Below are 16,910 nucleotides of genomic sequence, written 5' to 3' on the forward strand. Positions count from 1 at the left end.
TCCTGCATTGCAGGGGTTGGTTTGGACTAGATGAGTCTTGGGGTCCCTTCCAACTCAACAGTTCTGTGATTCATGATCATTACTGGTGGCCATTCACAGATTTATCCTGTGTGAACCTGTCTAATTGTCAGGCTTTGGGGAACTGGTTTCCTCCCCCCCGGGGCAGTAGGTAAAGGAACACCTTACCAGTTAGAATCTTTAATAATCACAGTGAGAGAAGAAAGAGCACATCTCCTAGAAATGGCGGTGCTCCCAATTAAGGGATACTCACCCCTCCGTCCCTATTAATCTACGTCACTCCTACATCTTGTGATCTGAGCTTGTACCCCCTGCACTGTCTATGCTGAAACTTTCTGAGCTCTCTGTGACTTTGGAAAAGGGGTGTGAATGCTGTCCAGAGACTATGAATCTGCTAACCCTCTCTCTCTTCCAGTGTTTCTTCTCCTAGCTATTCCCCATCCAGCATTTCCCAGCTTCTGCCTTCTGAACTATGCCCCTCTGCAAAAAACCGCTGTTCCAAATCTATGCTGTCCTCCTGCTCCTGAGAAGATTCAGGGTCAGGATCGGAGGGAGGGGTGGCTCCCACCATTCTTCCTGAGTGCAGCCCTCCTCAGCTGCACTGGCTCCCGGTGGAGTACAGGGTTAGGTTTAAGGCGCTGGTTTTAACCTTTAAATCCCTATTTAAAGGTCTAGGACCCTCATACCTACAGGACCACCTCTCCTGATATGCCCCACGGATGAACTTACAGTCTGAAATTAATATCTTGGAGGTCCTGGGCCTCAAGGAGGTTAAATTGGCCTCAACCAGGGCCAAGGCCTTTTCAGTTTTGGCCCCAGCCTGGTGGAACACTCTGTCGCAGAAGACCAGGGCTGAGGGAGCCGGCGTACAGCTTCCGGGTCATGTGGCCAGCATGACTAAGCCGCTTCTGGCGAACCAGAGCAGCGTATGGAAATGCCATTTACCTTCCCGCCGGAGCGGTACCTATTTATCTACTTGCACTTTGACGTGCTTTCGAACTGCTAGGTTGGCAGCAGCAGGGACTGAGCAACGGGAGCTCACCCCGTCACGGGGATTCGAACCGTCAACTTCCGATCCGCAAGTCCTAGGCTCTGTGGTTTAACCCACAGCGCCACCCACGTCCCTGACACTAATCCTCTTTAAAATCTAAACCTCTTAAAAAGCCATATAAGCTAGTGGACATCATCACATCTTGAGATTCCATGGTCAGTTAGAATATTCAAGCTTAGGGAGGTTTGCCCTTTTAAGGTTTTCCCCTGAACACTTTTTGAGCATGTATACACTTTCAGGGCTCCCCCAAGCTTTCTAATCTCTGCTATGTCCTCACCTTATCTTCCTCTTCCTCCTGCATTTCTTCCTCAGGATTTGTGATGTAGCTCATTTTTTCGGGATCACCCTTGTCCTCTGGCAGCTTCTTTGCCTTCACCAATATCTTCCACTTTAACTGCTGTGGGGTTTGAAGAAGTGGAGTGTAAACAGCTTAAATCTCTAACGAAACCTTGCATGTGAAATTGTAATAACCCAATTAGCGGAGGCGTCAGGGCTCCAGAATTTGCCCAGGGCCCAAATAGAATTGGGCAAATCTTTTGGTTTGGGTTTCTCCCATTTTTCCATTTTTAAATTCAGCTCTCTACATCCATTTGCATTTTTAAAAAGCAATGCTAATGAAAGTTCATCAGCAAGCGTCTCTCCCAATTGGTATTCAACAAGTTGGTATTCAATTTTTCCTAATACATGCATTTTTTTCAGAATCATTTTCCTTAATATAATGATTTTTTTGTATGCAATTTCCTCCATTATATGCATTTTTATGCACACTTTGCTCCAGTTTATGCCTATTTGTACATCTTACTCAGCTGGACAATGCACTACTGCAGAATTTGAAGAACTGTAGATTTTGAAGGATGGCTGTGTTTCAGTTCATGTGCTGTTTTGCAAAGCGCAAACTACGTAGCTTTGCCTTTAAATGCAATCTGAATTAAAAAGGCTCGCCAGCCCAACAGTGCCAGCATTCTCACTTTGCTCCTGCAAAATTCAATGAAGATTTTTGTGGGATGCAAATGTGAATCGGACGTCCGATAGTCCTGGCCATAAAGTGTCTTGTCCACACCTGTTAGGTGTTAAAACCCTATATTCCTTACAAGAACTACTGTATTTTTTGCTCTATAAGACTCACTTTTTCTCTCCTAAAAAGTAAGGGGAAATATGTGTGCGTCTTATGGAACGAATGCAGGCTGCGCAGCTATCCCAGAAGCCAGGAACAGCAAGAGGGATCGGTGCTTTTGCTGTGCAGTGATCCCTCTTGCTGTTCTGGCTTCTGGGATTCAGAATATATTTTTTTTCTTATTTTCCTCCTCCAAAAACTAGGTGCGTCTTATGGTCTGGTGCATCTTATAGAGCAAAAAATACGGTAATCACCTCACTAGGATTAAGAAGGAAGCTAGACAAAGGAAATCTTGCAATAACTCAGCTACTACATTACCCAAAGTCCATTAGGCTGCCATTTCCCTCCACATAATCTTTTTGGATATCAGTATTGCACAAGTGCAAACATCTGGCATTGGGCACCAAAATTCATCTTGGCTTTTGTTGTTGTTGAAAGCAAAGTTTCTTAAAGCTAGAACAGATAATCTATTTGTCAAGTCAACCTCCTCGTCGTCTTTGGTTTTATCCTCAGCAAAATTCCCTGCCTGACTGTATCACAGGTGATATGAGGCACATAACCTAGTACGACGCTAGAAGTAAATCAGGAGGGAGGAACTTTTGGCTATCCAGATGTTTTGGAACTACAACTGCCACCAGCCCCAGTCAACATAGCCAAATGGCCAAGGCTGATGGGAGACATAGTCCAACCAAGTTTGGAGGGTCAAAGGTTCCCCACCCTTGCCCTAAATGGTGTTACCTCTGGTGATGGGAGCTGTTTGGGCGTGTCTCCATCCAATGGTTGGGTCACAAGCATGTTCCCTAAAATAGCCTTCATGTGGTGCGCCATCTTGGACTGCTGTTCCGGCCCACAGTGGTTTTCCAGAGAGAGAATCACAGGATAGGAAGAATGCTGAGGAGACAAGATGGAGTCAGAAGGCATCTGCCACCTCCAAGATTCTTTCCCCAAATCCTTCAAATGATTACTTTTTTCCCTTTTTTAATAAACACACACCCACACACACACCCCACTAAGCATTTTACACTGGCTTACATGAAATTTTGTGTCCATTTGCAACCTTAAAACATTTTAGGAACTGTTTCATCCTAGCTTTTCATGTGTTGATCATTCGCTGGTTAGAATGAATTTCTTTTTTTCTACTCATGTTATGCTTTCCTAATTGCATTAGATGGTTAGCTTTAATTCTCGGTAGTAGCACCCACCCTGTGGAACGCCCTCCCATCAGATGTCATGGAGATGAGTAACTATATAACTTTTAGGAGACATCTGAAGGCAGTCTTGTATAAGGAAGCCTTTTAATGTATATAGTTTTACAGTGGTACCTTAGCTGTTGAACTTAATCCATTCTGGGAGTCCGTTCGACTCCCAGAACCGTTCAAAAACCAAGGCATGGCTTCTGATTGGCTGCGGCTAGCTCCTGCAGCCAATTGGAAGCCACAGAAGTCGTGTTGGACTTTCAGCTTCCAAAAAACATTCAAAAACTGGAACACATCTGGGTTTTTGGTGTTCGGGAGCCAAAACATACGAGTACCAAGGCGTTCGAGAACCAAGGTACGACTGTATTATGTTTTTATATATGTTGGAAGCTGCCCAGAGTGGCTGGGGCAACCCAGGTCAGGTGGGCGGGGTACAAACTATATGAGGAGGAGGAGGAGGCAAAGAGGAAGAAGAAGGAGAAGGAGAAGAAGAAAAAGCCACAAGGAGGATGCAATGACAATTAGCCGTCATTATAATAATTAGCTGGGGACGCAGGTGGCGCTGTGGGTAAAACCTCAGCGCCTAGGACTTGCCGATCGCATGGTCGGCGGTTCGAATCCCCGCGGCGGGGTGCACTCCCGTCGTTCGGTCCCAGCGCCTGCCAACCTAGCAGTTCGAAAGCACCCCCGGGTGCAAGTAGATAAATAGGGACCGCTTACCAGCGGGAAGGTAAACGGCGTTCCGTGTGCTGCGCTGGCTCACCAGATGCAGCTTGTCACGCTGGCCACGTGACCCGGAAGTGTCTGCGGACAGCGCTGGCTCCCGGCCTCTTAAGTGAGATGAGCGCACAACCCTAGAGTCTGGCAAGACTGGCCCGTACGGGCAGGGGTACCTTTACCTTTACTTTTACCTATAATAATTAGCTATTATCTCCCAGCAACCAGAATTCAGGCTAGCATTTGTGCCACTCTAGAATTCCCAGAAATGTGGTGGTGGGGTTTTTTAATGATACGGTGAACATGCTTTCTGGTTCCTGTAAACAGATAGGCATAATCAGTTGCAAACGCCATCTTTCAGCACTGGGACAGATTCTTCTCCTGTTTCTTGCAACTCCACCAAGAAGCGGGAGAAGAGCACAAAAGGATGCCAATATTACTTCACACCTTTTTCTGGAGTAGCAGGAAGTTCCAGAGGCAGATGTTCAGGGTTATGCTGAATTGGATGGAACGCAAGAATGCAGCTGGCAGAGCTACTCCCAAAACAACCTCCGTTTGGCGCTCCAAGAATCTACGTAAATATCTGGCTTCTCTCAGACAGGTTCCTAACAAAAAAAATTCCTTCCAGTAGCACCTTAAAGACCAACTAAGTCAGTTCTTGGTATGAGCTTTCGTGTGCATGCACACTTCTTCAGATACCTGAAGAAAGCTCATACCAAGAACTGACTTAGTTGGTCTTTAAGGTGCTACTGGAAGGAATTTTTTTTGTTTTGACTATGGCAGACCAACACGGCTACCTCTCTGTAGACAGGTTCCTGTTAGCCATGTTTTCAAGTCAGCCTCAAACCCAAACCTGTCGTGTCTCTTTCTCGCCAAATTAAAGATTGCAAAAGCAGTTCCTCAGAAAACCCCACCCAGCCAGGTAGTATTTGGCCCAGATTCCAAAAGCATGGAGTAACTATCAGCCTTCATTAATCTGGTCTTCCTCAGGTACTATTAAGGGAGCAGGGGAACATTTTGTATAATGGAAAAGTGTCTTTTCATAACATGTTGGCATGCATAATGTGAGTTGCGACATCAGCCCAGCTCGCACATGACACTAAAGGTTTATTGCAAACAAGCAAACAGGTGTATTCCCAGAGCAAAGGTCACAGCGACAACATCCTTCTCCCAATTCTACTTCCTCCATAATACCCAGGGCTAAGCCATGGTATGGTTTACCATTACACTGAGCTGTAACCAAGGTTTGCTCTCAGTTTTGCTGCTCATGGTTGATTGGGGGAGACAAACCACAAGCCAGGGCTTGGGCGTAATCTGAAAACAAATGATGAGTCAGCGTTGGGCAGTGCAGCAGGACCACATGAGAAGCCCAGCAGGGGCAATCTTCATTCCAATCAATCAATTCAGTTTATTGTATACAGCCAAAGGCCTTCACAATGAACAGCAGAAGGCAAAAAGCAAGGCATTCCTCTAAAATCGCACAGCATAAGTCTGCACATGTCTACAGCATTAAAATTTGCAGCACAAAATTTTAAAGCATCCACATAACTGGAGCGAAGCTTCTTAGCTGCCAGAGCGAATTTGTCTACCAGAATTGTAATTTGTAGATATTTAGCAGCTTGGCGTTCTATTATCACTTCCTGGCGGGGGGGCGGGGGAGGGGACTGATCTGAGAACCAATGGGGAAAAAGGGGATGAAAAAAAATTCTCTGTGCACCATATATAAAGGGCAGGTCAACAAATTGTGTTTGATAGCCTCAGCCTGATTACATCCATAAACGCATTCCCATTCCATACGAGCTATTATCTCTAGGAGCCCATGCATTTGCTCAATCACACTAAACCATGGTTTGGCTTGGCATTACAGGCAAACCAGTGTTAAGTGTAAGGTAAAGGGACCCCTGACCATTAGGTCCAGTCGTGGCCGACTCTGGGGTTGCAGTGCTCATCTTGCTTTATTGACCGAGGGAGCCGGCGTACAGCTTCGGGGTCATGTGGCCAGCATGACTAAGCCGCTTCTGGCGAACCAGAGCAGTGCACGGAAATGCCGTTTACCTTCCCGCTGGAGTGGTACCTATTTATCTACTTGCACTTTGACGTGCTTTTGAACTGCTAGGTTGGCAGGAGCAGGGACTGAGCAACGGGAGCTCACCCGTCGCAGGGATTCGAACTGCCGACCTTCTGATCGGCAAGTTCTAGGCTCAGTGGTTTAACCCACAGCGCCACCCGCGTCCCTGTGTTCCGTGTATGAGGCTATTAAATCAGTCTTTCTGTTTCACGTATTGTGAAGGTGAAGGCCATGTCACCTAGATAAGAGGTAGTCACCTGGTGCCTTCTGCATGTTAATGGGACTCCCAACCGCCACCAGCCCCAGCCAGTTATGGCCAACGGTGCGAGCTGCAATCTAACAGCATATCTGAACAGCGCCTTGTTGGCAACCCCATTGTTGCATTAAAATAAATGCCTTCTGCATTATCAATATTTGCACACATGCAACAGAAGGCACCCCCCCCCACCTAAACAAGCAACAGTTTTTTGTTTGTTCTTTTAATGCTTAATCCAACGGGGTTTTTTAAAAGGCTTAACTACTTTGAGTACAAAAACTTTTTTAAAAAAAATGCAAGCCAGACACCATCGTTTGGAATTGTCTAGAATTGTACCCGCTGCCACCTTTGCATGCCCCGCCTTTGAAAAAGGAAGCTTGCACAATCGTTTACAGCAATTAAATTTGCTCATGAATCATGATACAGCTAAGTGACTAAGTGGTTGGGCAGCGAAGAAAGCTCCCGAGAGAAATGTTTGGGCCTCAGAATATCAAATGCAGCTCCTTCTCCCTTCCGAGGATCCTTAAGAACTGCAATCAATCAATCAATCTTCTTGCTAACCGCATTTCTGAAAACTGTGGTTTCGTCTACCTTGAATGCATGGTCCCGGATGCTTTCAATCACATCCCGGAAGAGGATCTTGGAGGTCAGAGTGTGGCCGTGGTAGATGATGGGCTCTCCGTTGGACCCCTCCCAGCAGTCAAGCTCCACACAGCGACACCCCTTCATCAAAGCCCTGCCGAAGACAGAAATGGGGTGAGGTGATGATGGACTTTGCATTTCAGCCCTCTGCCTGTCAAGGAGCTGTCAGGCGAGCACAGGTCATCCACAGGGCAGGAACGTGAGGCATGAGATGCAATTAGCATCTAGGATTTTATGAGTCTTAGAGAGGCAGGGAGGATTGTGATGCCTTAGCCAACCTCAGAGATGGACCGTGGACCAATATAGGCCAAGGGGTCAAGTTCCAGTTCAGGCCAACAAGGGCCAAGGGTTGTTCAGCCCGGACGCCGAGGGCCTTCTGGCGGTTCCCTCATTGCGAGAAGTGAGGTTACAGGGAACCAGACAGAGGGCCTTCTCGGTAGTAGCGCCCACCCTGTGGAACACCCTCCCTTCAGATGTGAAGGAAATAAACTGCTATCCTATCTTGAAAAGACATCTGAAGGCAGCCCTGTTCAGGGAGTTTTTAGTATTTAATGCTGTACTTGATTGGGAGCCGCCCAGTGTGGCTGGGGAAACTCAGCCAGATGGGCAGGGTATAAATAAAAAATTATTATTATTATTATTATTATTATTATTATTATTATTATTATTATTCAGGTAGGAGACGTGTTACTATTTAGCACAAGACATTGCTCAGTTCTGCAAGGTGTACAGCAGCCCGGGTCCTGGCTGCCTGAGTGCCGAGTTCAAGTCCTCCGGCTCCTCATAGGGAGCCAGGCAAGTGTTGTGCTAGCCGGCACTCTTCGAACAAACTTTACGCAGTATGATCCACTAACTTCAAGATGTAAACAGCTTGTGCCTTCCCACCCATGGGAAAGCTCAATTTCCCACACATTGTTCCGCAGGGGCTCCTTTGGGGATTATGGGCCACATAATTAAGGGAATCACCTGAGGCGAGGAAAGCGAAATGCGTTGTTCTCTCTCCAGGTACCTGGTTGTCCTTCAGTAATCCTGCCTTGGCATGTGGCCTCCTTCCCCCTGGCCTGTTCAAAGCAGCCCAACCAACCAACCAGATTCCTCTCTCCACTCCAGCTCACCCACTGCCTCCCATGCCTCTCTGCATGCCCTGGCCAAAATGCTGCAGCCAATGCATAGCTGTCAACCGTCCCTTATTTGGCGGGAAACTCCCTTATCCCCGTGCTGTGTCCCGCTGCTGTCCCTTATTGATGATGTCCCTTAAATTTCCCGGGTTTCAAAGGAAGCAGCTCCTCTCCCTCTCTCCCTGCCTGCCGGCCAGGGAGGAGGGAGGCTCCAACTGTGATGCTTGGCTGCCCGGCCCGCCCCCCTCCGGCCTCCTCTCACCAGCCTCGACCCCCAGGAGCCCCTCCCCACCGGGACTGAGGAGCCTTGAGAGGAGAGCAAGGGTAACCATAGAGAAAGCAGTTCAGAGGGAGGAGGCGGAGGCGCGGGCAGGTGTTCTAAGGGCTAACCATAGAGGGGGAAAGCGGAGGAAGGACCGCAAGCGCTTCTCCCATAGATGTGTAGTGGTAGACTAGCATAGATGGTCTGATCTGCAGATTTACTTTGGCCGCTATTCCCCCCCCCCCTTCCTCCCGCCCCGCCTGATGGGACTGAGAGCCCTTAGATGGAGCACGAGAGAAAAGATAGAGAACTGCAGCAGCATCTTCGTAGCTTGGACTTCGTTTTGCGCGAAAAGCGGTGGCTGCTTGTAGTTATTTTATTGCAGTGTTTCATCAGCTGGTGGCTTGAGCAGCAACCTCTGGAAATGAAGGGCTAAAAACTGGCGCTGCTCTTCAAAATTATCTGGTCCCTTTTAACTTCGCATTTCAGCTGGTTTGACTAAAATCCCTTATTTTGGCTGCTGATCCTTATTTTCAAGGCTGCTGGTCCCTTATTTTCAAATCTGTAAGTTGACAGCTATGAGCCAATGGCCGTGCACCCACCATTATTTGCTGGAATCCTTTACCTATCCCCGTTACCAGCGCTCCTGGCCATCTGAAAGCAGTTACTGGGACCCCTTCTGGCTACAGCTGTTCTGTTGCTTCGGCCACAAATGATGCTTACCGGATGTAGGCCTCAGTGCTGCTGGCGCCTCCAATCTGGTTCTGCGTCAGGTAGGTGTTGTGGGAGGAGGAGATGAAGTAATGGCACAGTGGCTGCGTCATGTCCTGGTATATCTTTGCGTGGCCCTGGTTGAGGATGTCTCCGGCCGAGGACAGCAGGTACATCATGAAGCCATCCATCATCATGAGATTGTGCTGCCTGGCTGTGGGACGAAGACGTGGTTAGCGGAGAGAGTTTCAGACTCCACCCATCCGGCATATTTTAGCGTACGCATTTCCTAAGAACGGTGCGTCTTGCCAAATGCAAGATGGTTCATGTTAGTGAGATTCAGAAGCAATACAGAACACAAGCGAGTGAGAAGATTAAAGATTTTATTCTAAATAGCAAGCATTAGTGTGCACCCTGGAAATGAGCTCTTTCAGCTTCTGCCTTCTGGAAGAAAGTACAGGGTTATAAAGACTAGGACTAGCCGCCTGAGAAACAGTTTCTACCCCAATGCGATTTTGGTTTTAAATGCAGTATAAGGAGTCTCTATGGGAGTATATTGTATTTAAAAATGGAGTATCAGAGTTTTTAGGGGGCTAACCAGGTTGCGATAGCTGGGATAGAAGGCTTCTTGGTTTTTGAATGTCTTATGTAGATTTTTCAATTTCGTTGTTCTGCATGGGACAATGACAATAAAGATTATCGTATCGTATCGTATTATATACATTACCAAGCAAACGCTTCGATCCGCCACTGGGAAACCCCTCAAGAAGTGGTGAGGCTATCCCCCAGGCGCATAGCTGTCAACGTTTTCCTTTTTTTAAAGGGAAATTTCCTTATTCCAAATAGGATTCCTCGCAAGAAAAGGGAAAAGTTGACAGCTATGCCCAGGCGGCCTTCGTTGGCACAGCCCTACGGCCTATAGTCAGAACACGAGCTTCACAGAACTATGACCCAAAACCATCCGATTTATAGATAGCTGACCTGTTAGCCTACATGCCTTGCCCGGCGAGCTAGTGTAGATTATTACCGTATTTGTCGCCCCATAGGGCGCACCGCCCTATAGGACGCACCTAGTTTTTTTTTTTGGGGGGGGGGGAATAAAGAAAAACCTTTTATTTCCCCCCCAGGCACGGGGCTGGCCCGAGCTTCCCCCAACCCCAGCCCCCAGGACAGCCTGCTATCCGCAAGCCTAGGGAGCCACGCCGGTCTCCCCAGGCTTGCGGAGAGCTGCGTGAAGCCCGGGCGCGCTCTTCAGTGCGCCCCAGGCTTTGGAATGCAGGCAGCTCTGCGCAACCTTTGGGAGCCCGGTGCGAAGTCGCGCCGGTCTCCCAAGGGTTGCGCCAAGCTTCCTGAAGCCTGGAGAGCGAGAGGGGTCGGTGCGCACCAACCCCTCTCGCTCTCCAGGCTTCAGCGAAAGCCTACATTCGCCCCATAGGACGCACACACATTTCCCCTTCATTTTTGGAGGGGAAAAAGTGCGTCCTATAGGGCAAAAAATACGGTAATTGGCTAGCCCCCTCTTCCACTACTGGACGTTCCTCCAAACAATGTCTAACATCAAAGAAGGTCAGAATGTGCCCTGCATTATCACTTCTTCCTTCCACCAGGTTATACATTAAAGGCTGCTCTCAGCCATCCAAGAGCAGAGCAAGAGACAGAGACGGGAAGTAAACAGAGGCAGGAAAAGATGACCATGTCAGATCACCAAACTCCTCAAAATTACAAATATCTTCCGGTAAAGGTTGCCCATACACGGTGCATCCAAACATTGTAAAAGTAGGCCAAAAATACACAATATGGAGGTCGTGTGACAGCTATCGAAAGCAGATTCCCCCCATCTCATTCTTCCACAAGGCCACGTTTGCAATATGATTCCTTGTTTTATAAAGCAGGGATGCTCCTCTCCTCCTGCTGTTGGCAAAAATCCTGACTTGCACTGATCCAGAGTCCCCTGCTATGTGCAAAGCGGGAAACGCTAGCTTTCTGTTGGTCTCTGGCTTATTTTCCCGGTTCGCCCCTCTGTTGGGCTCCGGTTTATTTTTCTGGCTAGTTGATCGACATCAAGCCAGATTTGCCGTTTGGACACAGCAGGGAACTCTGGCTTTTTACCAGTCGGGAACTCCATGCTGGAAGCTGATGTGCAATGGGCAGTTGTGGAGCATGAGGCTAGATGCTGCCCCTACACTACCCCTCCCAGCCGCAGCCGTCCTGCTGCTTGCCGGGACTAAGTAGGACACAGGAAGCACCAGGTTGGCAGTAGCAGTGGGCACAAGCGTGGGCTTGCTGCTGCTGCCAACCGGGGTTTCTTCTGCCCTTGACACCTGCAGCCAGGTGGGCAGCACAGCATCGTATGCCACACTCTGCAACTGGTGGCAAGAAAAAGGAAGAGGCAAGAGAGGAGGACTCATTCCCGCCACTTGTTCTTGGCTTAAGAAAACTATGGTTCACAAACAATGGTTGGTGACCTAGAATGATCGTACAAACCATGGTTTAAGTATAGAATGATAATACAAACCATGGTTTATGACCTAGAGTGATCATACAAACCATGGTTTAAGTCTATAATGATCAAACAAACCATGGTTCAAATCTAGAATGATCATACAAACCATGGTTCAAGTCTAGAATGATCGTACAAACCATGGTTCAAATCTAGAATGATCATACAAACCATGGTTCAAATCTAGAACGACCGTACAAACAATGGTTCAAGTCTAGAATGATCGTACAAACCATGGTTCAAGTCTAGAATGATAATACAAACTATGGTTCAAGTCTAGAATGATCGTACAAACCACGGTTTAAGTCTAAAATGATCATACAAACCAATGTGCAACGCAACAAAACATACCATGGGATGCTATTGTACTTTCTTTTCTACCACCCCACTCGACTTTGCAGTCTGCTTTTTGTGGGGGGAAGGAACAGCAGAGAAACAAAAGGATCATGATCTGTTATGTATAATCATGATTTCAGTCCCTCCCTCCTCTTTACATTCCTCTGCCTTGTTTTGTTTCTTTCGACTGATGTTATTGCTGTGCCGGCTGTTTTCATTGCAAGGTATTATGCTCTAATTATAATATGGAAAAATCAATGAAGTGTTTGTTTTTTTTTAAAAAAAAGGCATGATGAAATTGTGTCTTTTGTGTGTGTGCATGTGTGTGTGTGTGTGTGTGGAAGAGAGGATGAAGGAGATGCTGCTACTTTCACTGAGCAACACGTATACTCTCCATAATGTGTAGTTTCGAGCCGTGGACTTCAATTTTATGGAGAGGCACACAGATTATAGCTTTCCAAAGACTCAGGGGCAGTGTGGTGTCATTATTTATATAATGCCATTTAGACATGGCGTTTTGCAAAGGACAGGAGTGCCAGACTCCTTATCTGAAAGGGCTTGCAATCTGAAAATAGCAACAGGGGAAGAGATGAAAGCTGGCAAAAACAGAGAAAGAACGTGCCATCATTACAGTTAGTTGTACTTAGGCTTGGTCGTATTTATTTATTTAAGTCGTTGCATTTTTATCCCAGATTTCCCCCTGCCCCAGGAGCTCAAGGGTCTCTCCCCAACTCTTTTAATCCCCCAAACCAGATTAGGCTGAGTCTGTGAGTGGCCCAAGGTCACCCAGCAAACCACATGGTTGAGAAGGGATTTGAACCCTGGTCTCCCAGGGACCCCACTGTCTTTCAGAGTAAAAACACAAACACACATGCCATTATCATAGACAGTCGGGACTAGGCATTCCCCGCTCCAACCAAGGCTTTAGGGAAAATGTGGGTTTTGAGGAGGATTTTAAAGAAGAGAGGTGATATCACAGAAGTGTCCTGGGAGGCAGTTCCTGGCAGAAGGGTGATCAAGGAAAGGTAAGAGAAAAAAAGGTAAAGGACCCCTGGACGGTTAAGTCCAGTCAAAGGTGACTATGGAGTTCTGGTGCTCATCTCGCTTTCAGGCCGAGGGAGCTGGCGTTTGTCCACAGACAGCTTTCCAGGTCATGTGGCCAGCACGACTAAACGGCTTCTGGCGCAACAGGACACCGTGACAGAAACCAAAGCGCATAGAAACACCATTTACCTCCCGCCGAAACGGTACCTATTTATCTACTTGCACTGGCGTGCTTTCAAACTGCTAGGTTGGGAGGAGCTGGGACAGAGCAGCGGGACTCACCCCATCACGGCGATTGAATCCGCCGACCTTCCGATCGGCAAGCCCAAGAAGTTCAGTGGTTCAGACCACAGCGCCACCAGTTTTCCCGATTGAGAAAAGATTACCATTGTTTAAGGAAGCAGGAGTCCTTGAGACAGCTATAGGAGACGAAGCTGGACAAGCTAGGATAGCTCAGTTGTTAAGTACGAGACTCTTAATCTCAGGGTCGTGGGTTTGAGCCCTACATAGGGCAAAATGATTCCTGCATTGCAGGGGGTTGGACTAGATTACCCACAGGGTCCCTTCCAACTCTACAATTCTATGAAGCAAAGGCCCCAGGTAGGGAAGTGAGAAATAAGGAGAGGACAAGACCATAGAGCAATGGCTAGGCAAACTAAGGCCCGGGGGCCGGATCCAGCCCAATCGCCTTCTAAATCTGGCCCGAGGACAGTCTGGGAATCTGTGTGTTTTTACATGAGTAGAATGTGTCCCTTTAATTTAAAATGCATCTCTGGGTTATTAGTGGGGCATAGGAATTCATTAATTCTAAAAATATAATCCGGCCCCGCACAGTGGACCGGCCCCCTGCTGAAAAAGTTTGCTGACCCCTACCATAGAGGGTTTAAAGGTGATGGTGAGAAGCTTGTGCAGGATCTGGGAACAGACAGGAAGGCAGCGGCAGGATTTAAGGAGAGGCATCACATGATCAAAACAATGAAAGGTGAATAACTATGGCAGCAGCAGAATGCTAGGCAGATGTGAAAGAGGCAAGCTGAGAGCAGAAGACAAGAAGAAGACAACTGCAGTAGTCAAGGTGAGAGCTGATCTAGGACCTAGTTGCTTCTCAAACTTTTTTCTCTGGGCCACACTTTCAGAATAAGAATTTGCTTGCACTGCACCCGATTTTTCACTGACAAGAAATACAATGGTAAACGAAAAGGAACAACTCCTTGCAGTGCTTGATTTATAACACAGAACACGACCACTTGATAACGTAATCATGGGACAACCAGAAAGTATAAATCAAGGCAGCTACATAAGAACATGAATCATCCCCAAAATATAATTATAAACGGGCCTCTTACATATGTACCTTTAAGTATGCATATAGACTCAATGAGAGGTGTAATATAAATCTCATTTATATTAGGTTTAATTCAGGGGTCAGCAAAATTTTTTAGCCGCGGGCCGGGCCACTGTCCCTCAGACCTTGTAGTGGGCCAGAAAGGCAGCACCGGGAGGGGGGGAGCTGGAAGAAGAGGCAAGGGGGGCAAGTCGTCCTCCAGCCCCAGCCCCAGCCGCTACGCTTACCTTCCCAGGGGCTGCCGCCACCACCACTACCACTCTCTGGCCCAGAGGAGCACCAGGGCAGCGGGGGTGGTGGGAAGATGAGCGGCGCGAAAGGGCTGGCTCCAGAGAGGGGCTCCTTAAAATGGCGCTCAGCCAGCTCCCTTCCTCCTCTAGGCAGGGCGGGGAGAAGCCAGGAGGAGGGAGGGAGGAGGCGCCGCCGCGGTGTGTGTGTGTGGGAAATGGCGCAGCCCGAACAAACAGAATTCCCACGCTGATCCACGGACAGTCTTGAAGGCATTTGGGCCTGATCCGGCCCCCGGGCCTTAGTTTGCTGACCCCTGGTCTAATTTGAAACAAACAAACTCTTCTCCTCATCAACACAAAGAAGCCTTCCCCTTTTCTGATCTTCCATATTTGTCAGAGCTGAAAATCCCTGTTCACAACCAGATGTCGTGGAGAGCTGTAGAAGAATAGCCGATGCTCTTGAAAAGAGGAATGGATGTTGTTCCTGGTTTTATACACTGAAATGTTTAAATGCTTCTTTGATTGCCCTTGAATCTTCCCACTCCTGCCACCCTCTCCTGCCACATCAGCGTGGTGAGCCACACCCTTTGAAAACCACTGACCTAGGGTGTGGTTTTGCAAAGGGGGTAGAGAGGAAGGCAGAGAAGCAATGCGACTGAGAATGGGAGGGTGAGGAGCAGGGGAGAGATAATCAGAGATAAAACCAGGTGCTCTTATTTCTCCACAAAAATAACAATGTTCATGCAACACACGGAAGTCTTCTCTTAGGTGAGACATCAGGCCCAAGAGAGATTTTTTGGGATTTCAGCTCCTTAACCTGCTTGTTCTTTCTGGATGTGCTTGCAATGCATCAACACAACAAGGGCACTGCATTCATGACAATTACCGTATTTTTCGCTCTATAAGACGCACCAGACCACAAGACGCACCTAGTTTTTAGAGGAGGAAAACAAGAAAAAAAAATTCTGAATCTCAGAAGCCAGAACAGCAAGAGGGATCACTGCGCAGTAAAAGCAGCAATCCCTCTTGCTGTTTTGGCTTCTGGGATAGCTGCGCAGCCTGCATTCGCTCCATAAGACGCACACACATTTCCTCTTATTTTTTAGGAGGGAAGAAGTGAGTCTTAGCAAAAAATACGGTATAACCATGCTAGAAAGTGTTCCGTCATAACCTTGAGGTGTACGTATTGGGTTCATACCTTTCTCGTTCAGCTCAAAAGTCTGGATGATTTCATGAGCCCGCTGCAAGCTGGCTTCCTCGCCCTGGTCGCGGAGAAATTCCTGCAGTTCCTCAGACGACAGCACGCGGTCCTCGCCCGAGTAACGGCGAAAGATCTCCTCCAGCTCAGGACGTGCCATCAGCCGTGTGCAGAACTCCTCAATCTCATATTCCTCCAAGCGATCGTTGTTTGATCTGTCACACTCCTAAGTGAAAGAGTGAAGGAGCAGTTAAGCAAATCGCCATGGGTGGATGGATGAGAGGAAATAGCAATTGATAAGCTCGGCTGGAGACAGGGCTGTGTGTTGTTGTTTTTTTAAAAGGAGGGGTGGAAGAAAATAAATGGAAATGGAAAAATAAATGGAAATTCTGCAAAGAGTACAAAATGTGTGAATCTGGATTTAGTGTACATACAGTGGTACCTCGGGTTAAGTACTTAATTCGTTCTGGAGGTCTGTTCTTAACCTGAAAATGTTCTTAACCTGAAGCACCACTTTAGCTAATGGGGCCTCCTGCTGCTGCTGCGCCGCCGGAGCACGATTTCTGTTCTCATCCTGAAGCAAAGTTCTTAACTTGAGGTACTATTTCTGGGTTAGCGGAGTCTGCAACCTGAAATGTATGTAACCTGAAGCGTATGTAACCTAAGGCACCACTGTAATTTATTTTGGTGTTTCTAGGCACTGAAAGGAACAGCTACAAAAAGTACTGAGGTGGAATACAGTCATACCTTGGTCTTTGAACACCTTAGTTCTCAAACGTTTTGGTGCCCAAACGCCACAAACCCAGAAGTGAGTGTTCCAGTTTGCTAACATTTTTTTGGAAGCCGAATGTCCAACACAGCTTCCGGTTGACTGCAGGAAGCTCCTGCAGCCAATCGAAAGCCGCACCTTGGTTTTCAAACGTTTTTGGAACCGACTTCTAGAACGGATTACGTTTGAGAACCAAGGTACGGCTGTATAACAGGCATTAGGATCCAGCGTTAAGGTGCCTGTTACCAGAAGCCAGATTATTATAGGCAACAATACGGGGGAAAGGACTATAAAAATGCAGAGGGAAGAGGCAGCTCCCACCCCAGGGCTCTGGG

General features: G+C 47.6%; 1 protein-coding gene across 3 annotated transcripts in view; it reads right to left on the reverse strand.

The window, feature by feature from the left end:
* The window catches only part of PLCD3 (phospholipase C delta 3), an 88,535-nt gene that overhangs the window by 21,717 nt on the left and 49,908 nt on the right, over positions 1-16,910 (reverse strand). For all 3 annotated transcript variants that reach the window (XR_014557438.1, XM_083709295.1, XM_083709296.1), the window contains exons 5-9: positions 15,807-16,032; positions 9,166-9,367; positions 7,012-7,156; positions 2,922-3,074; positions 1,347-1,466 (exon numbers count right to left, since the gene is read on the reverse strand). Coding sequence is in view for 2 of the 3 variants with exons in the window: in XM_083709295.1 (XP_083565421.1) it covers positions 1,347-1,466; positions 2,922-3,074; positions 7,012-7,156; positions 9,166-9,367; positions 15,807-16,032 (846 nt within the window). In the remaining variant the exon portion in view is untranslated. The remainder of the gene's footprint in view (positions 1-1,346; positions 1,467-2,921; positions 3,075-7,011; positions 7,157-9,165; positions 9,368-15,806; positions 16,033-16,910) is intronic.

This window comes from Podarcis gaigeae (assembly GCF_964106915.1).
Source record: "Podarcis gaigeae genome assembly, chromosome: 13".
Lineage (NCBI taxonomy): Eukaryota > Metazoa > Chordata > Lepidosauria > Squamata > Lacertidae > Podarcis > Podarcis gaigeae.